This window comes from Phalaenopsis equestris, unplaced genomic scaffold, assembly GCF_001263595.1.
Source record: "Phalaenopsis equestris unplaced genomic scaffold, ASM126359v1 Scaffold000867, whole genome shotgun sequence".
Lineage (NCBI taxonomy): Eukaryota > Viridiplantae > Streptophyta > Magnoliopsida > Asparagales > Orchidaceae > Phalaenopsis > Phalaenopsis equestris.
The window spans coordinates 392,567-406,104 of NW_018165307.1; the positions used below are offsets into that span (position 1 = coordinate 392,567).

The 13,538-nt window shown below is 33.6% G+C and overlaps 1 protein-coding gene across 1 annotated transcript in view; it reads right to left on the reverse strand.

The window, feature by feature from the left end:
* Nucleotides 1-1,072: 1,072 nt before the first annotated feature.
* The window catches only part of LOC110031925, a 21,008-nt gene continuing 8,542 nt past the window's right edge, over nt 1,073-13,538 (reverse strand). Inside the window, 1 exon segment of the mRNA XM_020735373.1 lies at nt 1,073-1,935. Coding sequence (XP_020591032.1) covers nt 1,149-1,935 — 787 coding nt within the window. The 3' untranslated portion in view covers nt 1,073-1,148.

Below are 13,538 nucleotides of genomic sequence, written 5' to 3' on the forward strand. Positions count from 1 at the left end.
TTAGAAACCTAATATATATTGAACCGACACCAACCCCTTACGTAATTCCTCTTCTTCTTCCTTCGTCTTCCTCTTACGAGAATCATACCCCAGTTGGTTGCAATCACCTCGAAATAATCTGTTTTCTTCGATTTCTCTTTAAAATTAAAACTTGAACTCCTCTAGTAGCTTTCTTAAGCATTTTTTTTTTATGATTTCATATGGTACAATTGAAATTTTTTTCCTTTGAACAAACTAAAAGTTTTCATGGTGTTGAATTCTTTTGAAATTCAATTTTATTAATTTATTTTGTTGGAGTCAGATTTTAATTTTTTAGCTTAGATTTAGGAATTTAAAACTTTTTGGAATAATTACATAAATAGCATTCAAATTATTGCTATTTTCCAAAACTAGAACCTTGGTGAATTTTTTGAATTATTGAACAGTTGTGCTCATAATATTATTAGCTAGCAACTGGTTTTCCAGTTTTCTTACATAATATTAGTTAAGAAATACAATTGTTAGTAGTTGGCCCTTTTTAGTATTAGCATGCAGTATAAATATGAATGTATTGGTTTAGAGAGATAAAGAGAGTATAATACAAAATGTTTGCTAGTTTGGTTTTCCAGTCTTCCTCATTCATTAGAAGGAAAAAATCACTACGCATCAACAGAACAAAACGGTGAAAACCAATTTCAATTCAATTGTTTCATCATTTTTATTTATTTTCCAATCCAAAATCAGAACATATGTAAGATCATAATATCCAATTCAAATGATAATCTAATGTCTATTTTTTTTCTGAAGTCAGGAGAAAGAAATTGCATCATTTCTTTCTATGTTTTCCACTCACTCTAAATCCTATTTTTTTCTTCCCCATATCCTCAATCAGAATTGAATACAAAGAAAGAAAAGCATAATCAAATGAAACCTTCACTTCTTTGTTCGCTCCAGTTAACAAAAACCTAAATCAGCCTAAAAACTAGAAATCAGATCTGCACAACTACAACAATGTTTGTAAGATTTCCACGGTTCTGAAGCCTACAGCAAATACAATACAAAAAAGCAACACAATCAATATCCTTTTCTACCAAACAATTTAAAATCACAATCTACACTAAAATATGTACTTTTAAAACATGAAATACACATTTTCCTTCTGTTTTGTATTAAGTTAGCAACTTATTGTAATTAAGGGAAATGTTTGAGCTCCTCTGATGGTTATAAACCGCACTAAATGCTTGTGCGCACACGCTCGAGAACCCAGTCATTGCCTGGAAGACATTGGGCAATCCAGTCTGGAGATTGTTCAGTGTCATCACCCTTGTGATTCCAGAATTCTTCTCATACTTGGTCTTCTCTTCCTCTGCCTTTGTTTTCAAAGCATCCACTTTCGCTTTCTTCTCCATAACAGGCGTTCTGCTAGCATTGTCTCCATAACCTTCAGATGAGCAAGGCCCATATTTGCTCTCCAATGATCTGAGCACTTTCGATCCCTTCTCGAGTTCTTTAATTGCAGAATCTGATCTCTTTTTCTGCCTGCGCTCCTCGGCTTGCTGTGTGACAATAGCGTGAATAACGCTTACGAAGCTTTTTATCCCCTCGGATGCAACCTTGTCAGGAACCCTATTGAGGGCGAGCTGCCACTCCTCGCAGAGAGCTTGTATTTCTGAGTTTTGATGATTTCTGTCGAGTTGGTTATGCGGACATTGAAAAAGAGCGAGGTGAAGCCAGCCCGTGATTGCGTGAATGTAGTCTCTCTGGGATTTTATGAGGTTGCAGAAGGCGGAGTACCAGTTTTCGAGTTCTGCTTCAAGTTGAAGGGTGGCCTGCCTGTGGAGTTCAGAGGTGGGAGAGGGACTGGTGCTTGATGGGTTATTTAGGTACTGTAATTGCTGCACAATGTGAGTTTGAACCTGATGACATTCATACATGCCTCTCCACATGCACATTAAGCTGAAGTTTCACAGAATTTGAAAAAAGTTGTGTTAAAAATTATCCAGTGCTGTGTGAATTTCATTAAGAAATTACAAAAACATTTGAAATGGTTAATGTTGAGTGATGGCAATGTTTTATATTTTTAAAATGTTCATCTTATGTTCATAATATGATCATTGGCAAAAATGTTTGATGTAAGGTGAAGGTTATACTATTAAAATTAACTCAATCTGATTAGTGTTTGGTGCAACACAATGTAGGGGCTGTAAGAAGCATTGTGTATGGAATGAATGTCTTGCTCGTTGAGTACTCATGAAAAATTAGTTCTTTGAAATTGTGAAGAGGCATGGGTGATCTAAATCAATTTGCGTGCCATTGGTATGTCCTTTCAAGTGCAACGATTGGTAAACCTCTTGAATCATGTCTTTTTGGGATTCAAGAAACTTTAGATTTCCATATAATCTAAGGAGGAAAAATTTAGTCAAGATATGATCTCTCATCCTCAATTTCTTCTCCCTCACAAATAGGTTAGGTTTTCGAGGCGACAACAATTTATCCTAATGATTAGGGTTCTGTGGTGCAATGAGAAAATATTTGTTAAATAAGCATCATTGTTGGGATTTCATTGGGTTTCATATTTGTTCAGATTTGGTGTACTCAAGCTTTAATAAGAACTAATGAATGTCTTTATTTTGTACATCATTTGTGGCTTCTTATTTAATGAATCAAATCCTCCTCGTTTACGCAGGATTTATTCATTTGCAGTCATACAACAAATCATGGTGTTTTTTTTTTTTTTTGTGCTTGATTTCCTTCTGTTAATTCATGCTTCATCTTAGTTATCTCATAACACAACTTCGACATCGCATTAGTCATTCTGCTCTACAAAACTGGCAACAGTGCCAAGTACAGCAGCCACAAAGTTTAACATGAATTAGTTTTATTGCTCAAAAAGTTGAGTTAAAAAACAATGAGTTGTAACTTTTATCAAACAAAAACCTTAAAAGTGACATGTTGTATGATCTGAATACAGTGAAAAGTATGCATGAGCCGCTATACCGCCGCTCGGATGTAGTGTCAAATAAGCAAGAATTCCCACATTACGGACGGATGGGGGTTTAAAAATTAGTTCATGAAACTAATATTAAGATAAGATCTTGGAATATAGGTACTCTCATAAATAAATTAGTAAAATTAGTTGATATTATGGTTCGTAGGAAGATAAAAATTCTATGAGTTCAATAAACTAAATGAGTTAGAGAAAAAACTAAGGAGATTGATAACTTAGGTTTTAAACATTGGTATTCAGGTAGGAGTCGCGCTAGAAATAGTGTATGTGCAATTATAGATAAAAGTTTAAAAGATTATATTGTAAATATTAAAAGAATTGGAGATATAATTATAGCTCTAAAGATCATCATTGATGCTAAGATTTTTAATGTTATAAATGTTTATGCTCCTCAAGTAGATTTAGATATAGGTTCAAAAAAAAACTAATGGAATGACCTAGATGAATTAATACAAATTATACCTCTTGAAGAAAAAATTTATTGGCAGAGATTTAAATGAACATGTTGGTAGAGTGGTAAAAATTTCAGAAATATTCCTGGTAGCTATGATTTTTGAGTGATTAAAGAAGAAAATAAAATCATATTAGATTTTGTTTTAGCATATGATTTTGTTATTACTTATTTTTTATTTAAGAAATGAGATGAGCATATTATTATTTATAAGAATAGATTTAATAAAACAAAATTTGGTCATTTTTTTATAAGAAAAAGAGATACTCAAGAATGTAAAGATTTTAAGGTGATTTCAAGTAAATATTTAAATACTCAACATTAATTATTAGCTCTGGATTTTAAGATGATCAATATAATAAAATATTATCATAGAATTAGATGTGAGCACCTAAATGACACAAATAAAATTATTTTATGAGTAAACTTCAAGATTTCAATATTTCAATATTTGGGATATTTATAAAAAGTGAATTATATGTGGGATAAAGTAAAAAATACTATCAAACAAGTGACAAAAGATGTACTTGAAGAATCAGAGGTGAAAATTTTTATAAATAAAATAGTTGGTGGTGGAATAATAAAGTGCAAAAGAAAGATAAAGTATAAGAAGTTAGTTTATAAAAATTAGTTTAAATGTAAAAGTTTAAACAACTGAAAAAATAATAAGATCACTCGTACGAAGTTTAAGAAAATAATTTATGACGCTAAAAACTTTGCATTTAGTGATCTTTATGATAGATTAAAGGCTAAAAAAGATGAAAAATATATACATATAAACTAGCCAAACAAAGCGAAAAGAAAAGAAAAAAATTTAATTCAAGTGTGTTAAAGATGAAAATCAAAATGTGTTTTTCGTAGAAGATTAACATAAGTGGGTGTGCAAATTTTATAAAGTTTTCAATGAAGTTTCTGAAAATACGATCGACCATAGTGATCTTAATATCGTTAATAATAATAAAACGATTTATTTTTACCATTGTATTATTAAAGAAGAAGTTGAGGTGGCTTTAAAGAAAACCAAGCGCGGAAAATTAGTAGGACCTGATGATATCCCAACTGAACAGTGAAAATATTTAGAAGATTTTGAATTTTCTTGGCTTATTAAAATTTTTAATATTATTTTAAAAACTACAAACACGCCTAAGGAGTGTAGAAAGAGTATTTTGGTCCCTAAAGAATAAAGGGGACGCACAAGAGTTTGCAAATTATAGAGGAAGTTGATGTGTCATACTTCAAAATTATGGGAGAGGGTTGATATGCGTCAAATTTTCAAATTTTTTATGCTTTAATTACAACTATTTTCCTCTTTAAATACAAGATTTTATGCTTTTAGAAGATAGGAATTGAATTTTGCAGTTTACAAGAGGACTATCATAAAAATATTAGCTAAACGAGGAAGTTTATAAAAACCTGACTTGGCGTAGCCACGCCTAAAATTGGCATGATCACGCCACCTACGCAGCGTGTTCACACTCAATTTGTTAAAGCAAACCATGTGAAGGGTCTTCCTGGCATAGCCACGTCGAAACACGATGTGACCACACCGCCAAACCCGAGCCCACGGAGTAATTACGACGCAGGTCAAGCATGGTCACCGACACATCTTTTCATTTTTGGAGAATTTTTAATGCGAGATTCTGAAGAATTTGGTAAGGTTTTTGAATTCATTCTATAAAATCATTATAATGAGAGAATTTAGGGTGCTTTTGGAGAGGGAAATGTAGAAGAGGCTAGGGTTTAGGGGAGAATTTTTCCATTCTTCCATATTTTTTTTGTTTATATTTTCTAAGAGTGTTGTGAGAGAAATTAGAGACTATTCTTGTAAAAAATGAGATCAAAGGGTTGTAAGTACTTTTTATTGCAATAAAAATATTTCTTGCAGGTTTTATTTCCATGAAATTTTATTTATTTTTCTCTCGAGCCATGAGTAGCTAAACAGTTTTTTGTGACTTTTTGATTATTGGGATGGTTTTCTTGGTTTGATTTTTATTTTAGACTTCTCTTATCATTTATGTTCTTTGAATTGTTAAGAGTTGTTGGTTAATCTTCTGCCCTTCATTTACTCTTAATTTGGTTATTTAGGACCTGAAAATCTATCGTGTTCTACAAAATCCGTAGAAGCATAGTGAAATGATTAGATTAACCACGAGATCCAGATCTGAATAAAAAAGGAATATTTTATTCTGGACCTTGCAAATAATTATAGAGGATCGAAATTTATTAGGGATGTCATAAAGATAAGTGGAAGTTATCTTTGTGGAATTCCAAATCTTCTTGGGACTTAGACATAAGCTTAAGAAGAACTCAATATCCCCGGTTAATAAACCACCATGAAAGAGAAATTTGTATGAAAATCAAGTCAAGTGTCACACCTAAATCATAAAGGCACGATCATCATTACTATTAGAAAACCACTAAAAGAATTTGATCTATGTTCTCTTCAGTTTGGTTTCTTCGAAATCTATTAGATTTAGAAATTTCTTTTCTTGCTTTCTAAATTCACTAAACTAGTTTGGAATAGTTAGTAAACTAGAACTTTTGTCTTTTCAAAATAATTTTTTAACGAGCTTCCCTGTGGGATCAATATGGGGTTCTCTTTAACCACATTATTACTTGAAATGTATATCTTTGTAGTTAGTTTTGGCGCGTCAAGTTTTTGGCGTGGTTATAGAGGAAGCTGCGCTAATGAGAAGTTCTTAAACATAGGAGAATTGTAGTTGAACCACTAGATATCGAAGTTCGGTATTTGTTTCTGTTTTCATTTCAGTGTTTGTTGCTTTTCTTTCCTATTCTTTTCATATTTATTGTTCCACTTGTATCGTTTTATGCTCTTCTTTGCATGTGCTGAAAAAGAAAACAAAAAACTGAAAAAAACAAAAAAAAAATGTTGTATTAATTGTTTAATTTTCTTCGTTTCGTTTGAGTCTTTGCATGTTGCTTGTGATTATGTGTTGAAGCACCTCTTGTGTGTGTGCTGTTTGGAGTCAATTGCTTTTCTTTTTGAGTCATTTTCTTTGAGACTAGGATCACTAGTGTGTGAGTTCACCTTCACTTGTTCAGTAGTGTATGTGTAGGGGTGCATGCACTGACTTAACATTGTTTGAGCCTAAAATTGAGCAGATTTTTAGACGTCGTAGGAGAGAACTCACTGAACCAGAAAAATCTGTAGAAATGGCTTGTCTCACCTTCTCGACTAAACCATGAGACCTCTTAGAGATTTTGCTAACCCCTCTGCTGAGAAGATTCACATGAGTATCCATTACCCTGCCGTAGAAGTCAATACGTTTGAATTGAGACTTATCATGATTCAAATGGTTCAACAGAACCAATTTGGGGGAGGCCCATTGAAGACCCAAATCTGCACTTAGCAAACTTCCTAGAACTATCTGCCACATTTAGGTATAACGGTGTCCTAAACGACTTTGTTAGATTAAGGCTTTTTCCCTTTTCTCTTAGGGATAACCAAGATGTGGTTGAACTCCTTAGCCCCAGAATCCATTACCACTTGGAATGATTTCGCCCTTAAATTCTTAGCTAAGTATTTTCGTCCTTCCAAAACAATCAAACTTAAAAATGAAATCACATTCTTTGCACAGTTTGAGGGAGAGACCATTTATGAGGCTTGCAATAGATTTAAGGAGTTACTTAGAAAATGCCCCCACCATGTCTTACCCAACTGGCTGATTATCCAACCCTTCTATAATGGACTTAGAAAATGCTGCAAGGGGCTCACTGATGTCTAAGCCCTATGATGAATTATATGACTTGATTGAGGAGATGGCCACCAATAGCTTTCAATGGTCTGCTGAGAGTGTGCAACCAAGGAAGGTAGCCCGTATGCATGAAACAAATGTTCATAATATCTTAGCTAACTAGGTTACTTCCATATCCAAGAAATTGGATAGTCTCACTATAAGTGTAGTACAAGCCCCACCCCAGAAAGAGAAGTTTAGAGATGAGACTTTGATAGACCCTACCACCTCTACTTTAGAAGATTTGAATGCCATAGGAAACCACAAGCAGGCCAACAACCTTTACTCCAATACCTACAATCCTGGACAAAAACAACAACCCAACCTGCTATGGAACAACAATAACCAAGCCAATTTAGGGAGAGGAGCACAAAACCAAGTTGCCTAATGACAAAGACCAGCCCATACCCCTTGGATTTCACCCAAAAGCTAGCCACATTGGAGGAGTTGGTGAGACAGTTACATTTGATAACATAAAGTCATGAACTATTAGAAACATTGAGAGGCAATTGGGGCACTTAATGAACTTTTTCAACCATAGGACCCCAGGAGCATTCCCTAGTAACACATAAGTAAACCCCAAGGTGAGAAGGAAAGGAGCAGGGCAATCAAATTGAGGAGCGATAGGGATTTAAACGAAACTCCAAGAACTATTAACGCCCCCAAATATGTGGAATCAAATTCGGCAAACGAAGAAGAAAGTCCTGCTAAGTAAACTTAAAAAAAAACTAAAACCCCTAAGGAGAAAGAACCTGAGAGACTTTCACCCCCATTCCCTCAAAGGTTGCATAAACAAAAAATTGGAGCAACAAATTTCTATGTTTTTAAAGGTCTTCAAAAAGCTAATCATAAACATCCCTTTTTCTGAAACCTTAGAACAAATGTCTAGTTATGCTAAATTCTTGAAGAATGTGCTAAGCCAAAAAAGAGATCAGGGAATGGAGAAACAGTGGCACTAACAGAAGAGTGTAGTGCTATATTACAGAAGAAAATACTTGAAAAGATGAAGGACTCTGATAGTTTCATTATCCCATGTGCCATAAGAGAGAAATTTGTTGGGAGGGCCCTTTGTGATTTGGGAGATAGCATTAATATGATGTCACTGCCAATTTTCCAGAGACTTGAACTAGGAGAGGTTACACCCACCACCTTGACCTTACTGTTAGCTCCTTAGTCTTTCCTATGGCTATCATTGTGGATGTGTTACTTAAGGTAGGAAGCTTCATATTCCCTGTTGATTTTGTAGTCCTGGACATAGAGAAGGATAAAGAGATACCCCTGATTTTAGGAAGACCCTTCTTAGCCACCGATAGGGCAATGATCGATGTACAACAAGAGAAACTGATCATGAGGGTGAATGATGAGGAAGCAACTTTTGATATCACAAAATCTATGAGATTTCCCTAAGATCCAAGTGACGATCATTGCTTTAGGATTGCATTAGTGGATGGGTGGTGACTAGCTAATTTTCTGAACATTTGGAAGATATTCCAGCAGAGCAAGAGGTGTTTGAGGATGAGACTGAGAAATCCAGTGTTAAATCTGCTCTGCATGTAGAGGGCGACTCTAAGAGGTTTACGGAGAGGTTTGAAACCTTAGACGTGAATTTGCACACCAAGCCCCTAGTATCATCCACAGAGGTTGCGAGGGATCTGGACTTGAAAGCCTCACCCACTCACTTGAAGTATGCTAACTTAGGAGGACCTTCAACCTTTCCTGTTACCATATTTGTTGAATTGAGAATGGAGCAATAAGTAAAGCTCATGAGGGTGCTTAGAGGATTTTGGAAGGCATTTAGGTGGACCATAGCTGACATCAAAGGAATAAGCTCATCCTTGTGTATGTATAGAATTCTAACGGAAGAGAGTCATATGCCTAGAGCTGACCCACAGATAAGGTTGAACCCCATCCTTAAAGAGGTAGTAAAGAGGGAGATCTTGAAGTGGTTTGATGCAAGCATTATCTTCCCTATCTCAGATAGTGTCTGGGTCATTCCAATTCATTATGTACCAAAGAAAGGGGGTCACAGTTGTGGAGAATGATAAGAATGAGTTGATTCCCACTAGGACTATTACAAAATGGAGAATTTACATTTCAGAGAAGTATGGAAGTTAACCTTGCCAAAATAGTAGTGATAGAAAAGCTTCTACCACCCACCATTTTGAAAGGAGTTAGGATTTTTTAGGGCACGTCTGATTCTCTAAGATCAAAAAACCTCTTCATCATTTATTAGAGAAGGATTTGCCCTTTGACTTTGATAATGCCTGCCTAGCTGCTTAAAGACTCTTAAGGTTAAATTAGTCATTGCACCTGTGATGACTGCACCTGATTGAGATTTTTCATTTGAACTGATGTGTGATACCAGTGACTTTGTTGTAGGAGCAGTTTTAGGCCAAGAGCAAGACAATAATTTCATGTCATTTACTATACAAGTAGAACCCTCAACAAAGCCCCATTGAACTACACCACTACTGAGAAGAAACTCATGGTCATAGTATTTGCACTTGACAAGTTTAAACCCTACGTGATAGGAACCGTGTCATTGTTCACACCAACCATGCCGTGATAGATATCTTGTGACCAAAAAATATTCCAAACCCCGCTTGATTTGATGGGTCCTTTAGATGCAAGAGATTTGCAGATTATCAATAGAAAGGGTACAAAGAATCGGCTAGTTGACCATTTGTCCAGGCTCGATAAAGAGAAATATGATGAGTGTCTTCTAGACATAAATAAGAACTTTCCTAATAAGCAACTCCTAGCCATCTCTGGGAAGATCACTTCGTGGTATGTTGATATTGTAAATTATATTGCTAGCTTGATCATTCTTAATGATCTCACTAACCACTGATGTCAGATTCTATTATTGGGATGAGCACTATTTATTTAGGAAGTGTAAAGACCAAATCTTTAAGAGATGTGTGCCATTGGAAGAGGTCAATGATATTATTAGGGACTGTCATGATTTAGAATCTGATGGCTATTTTGGTGGATATAAAATTGTTGTTAAAATTTTGCAATCTAGATTTTATTGACCTACCCTCTTTAAGGATGCTAATCAGTATGTGAAAACTTATGATAGAAGTCAGAGCATAGGGAATATTTTTAAAAGAAATGAGATACCCCTCAATGCAACATTGGAAGTTGAGATATTTGATTTTGGAGTAGAGACTTTATGAGACCTATTCCAACTTCTTTAGGAAATCTTTATATATTGGTAGCAGTAGACTATGTTATCAAGTGGATTGATGCAGTAATACTACCCAATTGTGATGCTTAGAGTGTTCTCAAATTTTTCAAGAAACTCATTTTTAGTAGATTTGAAACACCTAGGGTGATTATAAGTGACGGTGGTAGCCACTTTTGTAATAAAAAGATGGAGGCATTACTTTTAAAATTTGGAATAGCTCATAAGATTGCTACTATATATCATTCATAAAATAGTGGTTTAGCTGAGGTTTTCAATAGAAAGAATAAGAGAAGTTCTGAAAAAATTGTTAACCCAAATCGAAAAGATTGGTTTCTTAGGTTTGATGGTGCATTATGAGCTTATAGAACTGCTTTTAAAACTTCATATTAATCTCCTCAAATATTTACCCTTCATAGTAATGAATTGTAGTGTGGCTCAGGCCCGATTTAAACCTTTCGAACTCCAACTGAAGTCGGGCATAGTTTCAATTTTTCCATTGCAACCGCATTAGTCAACATAAATGCATGATCTTGTGTTGGGTATCTTCTCCAAAGACAACTGACATTTTTTCTATGAGTGAACGAATGAAATGAAGCCTTAGATAAATGTGTTTCGTCTTAGCATAAAAAAATAGCATTCTTTGCTAGATAAATGATATACATACTATCACTATGAAGCTTTTTCTAAACCTTTGTTCCTGGCCCAGTCTTGATATGAAGACCTATAGCCAAATCATCTCTTTGATAGCCTCAGTGATAATAATATTCTCAATTTCTGTAATTGAAAATGCAATAATTTTCCGCCAACCATGGTTATACATCAAACCTAACAAAGCATTTAAAATTGAATGATTTAAAATATTATGTCGGGAATACTCATGGCAGTCAAGAAATTATGCAAATTATTTTATTGATAGCTTTCCTTGACTTAACATAATTATGACAATTTGCTAGTTTGAGAAGATTTTCCCACCGACAACTTTTGACAAGATGGAGTAAGAATTAGCAGTGTTATGAAAGTTGTCGGATGCATCCATTTGAAAAGTAGTTATTTTTCCTGCAATTATAATTCCTTAAATTATCATAACCTGCGATACATTTAAATTTATTTATTTAGAACTAAGCACCACTTGAAGAAAAGGCCAATGATAAAGTAAAAGATTAAAGGCCTATTTTTTCAAGATTATATGATAACAAAGTATTTACTTTCTATTTTGTATATTTTGAATAAATTATGAAAGAGTGAAATCAAGTATTATGAAATGATGATGGAGGATAACTTGATTTTTATCACTTAAAATTTTTAAGTTTAATAGATTTTGATAAGCATGGTTAATAAGGACATCCAAATAATAATGAATATAAAAAATCTAAAATCTATTTTCTTTTAAACTATAATGGAATAAACCTTTAGGTGGTTGTCTTATTCAAATCAACTACCACGATATTTTCAAATAATGTTCTTAATTTTTGTAAGATATTTGACATAACCGGAATAATATTTTGGCCAAACAACAAAAGAAAAATATTACAACCTTGAATTGAAAAAAAACAAATGCTTATGACTATACTTCCATGGAAATGATGACTAAAAGTTATTTTGTATTATCCTTAAGAGATGATAACATTCAAGTTCTTAAATATTTGAATATATTTGAAGACTTGATTAGTATAATCAACTGCACAAACAATCACGATAGACAAATTTATAATTAAATTTAGAATTTAAGTCAGAAATGAAATTAAACTTTCAGACAAATAAACCATAGAAAATGGCTTCAGTTATGCTATCTTATTGAAAAATAAAAGAAATTGATTCCTCTAAACCTAAAAGTCCTTTCCCTTCATCACCACTCTTAAATCGACAGCTAAACTTGTTGATGATGCTCATTTAAGTATTATAATATATTTAATTATTATTAAATATAAATGTGAAGACTGCCACTTTTTCAAATGTATGCTACTTTTAATAAGTAATAGTAGATTAATTATGGATGAAGCCAATGTTATGAATGTCATATCAACTCATACACTTCTAGGAGCTAACCTTAAGCTTTTGAGTGATCCATTGTTTCTTTTCATGGTAGATTAATCACAACTTGTTACTTGTGAATATCAGATACTTGGTTACAGTTAAATTTAGTTGTTATGAAGATAATATATAATGTCAAGTACATCGCTGATTTTCTTTAAGATAGAACAAAGACTTATGATATGGATGTAATAAATTATAGCCGTGGTAGCACATACTTTTAGACATAAAGAAAAAGATTATAATTTCTTTATAATTATGCAATTGGATATAAATCTCTAACTTATACAACCTCAAGCAAGCATTTAAGTTAAACATATGCCCATTAGAAGAAAGCTACCAAATTACAGTTGATTGTGATTGTTTTCATTCCATCGGATCAATCACATCACTAGACCCCTTTAATCACTTCATATGTTGAGTCCACCAAAATCAAACCGACAATTGCTATAGAATTTGTACTGAACTGATTGGAATTTAAAAGGAGAAGAGTTCTTATTTATTTATTTTTATAAAGCTTCTCTTAACCTTCTCAATTTGAAAGAAGTGACACTCATGCCTTTAGAGACTTACAAAATCTATTGTGCGCCAAGATTTGTCAACGAATTATTTTATGTTCATAATTTTTAAACCTTCCATACTAATGGATGAGATCTATGAAACATGACCGATAGAGAACTTGAAAAAGGCTTCATTTATGAGAGTCTTAGTCTCTATATTATAAATTTCTTATTAACTACAAATACAGGAAATATATACAAGAGTGTGTGCAGACAATTGTGTCATTAATAAGCAAACCATAAGGGCTTAGATTACATGATGTTTGATGACCAAAGAAAAATATGTTGAGATTTTCATACCTATTTTATATTGTTTTTGATGATATTGCACTTTAAAGAAAGGTATTTTTGATGTTTTGTTAGGAATGGTATTTTTGATGTTTTGTTGCAGGAATGATGAAATAGGGTCATTGGAGCAAAAGGATGCAAAAAGGTGCAAATTTTGAGCGAAAAAGGCCAAAATGTGAAGAATTGAACTAGGGCGCCGACGGCAAGATTTTCCCGTGACTCCAGAATTAATTCATTAAGAAGGTCCGCCGACGGCGCCCTCGAGGCCGCCGACGGC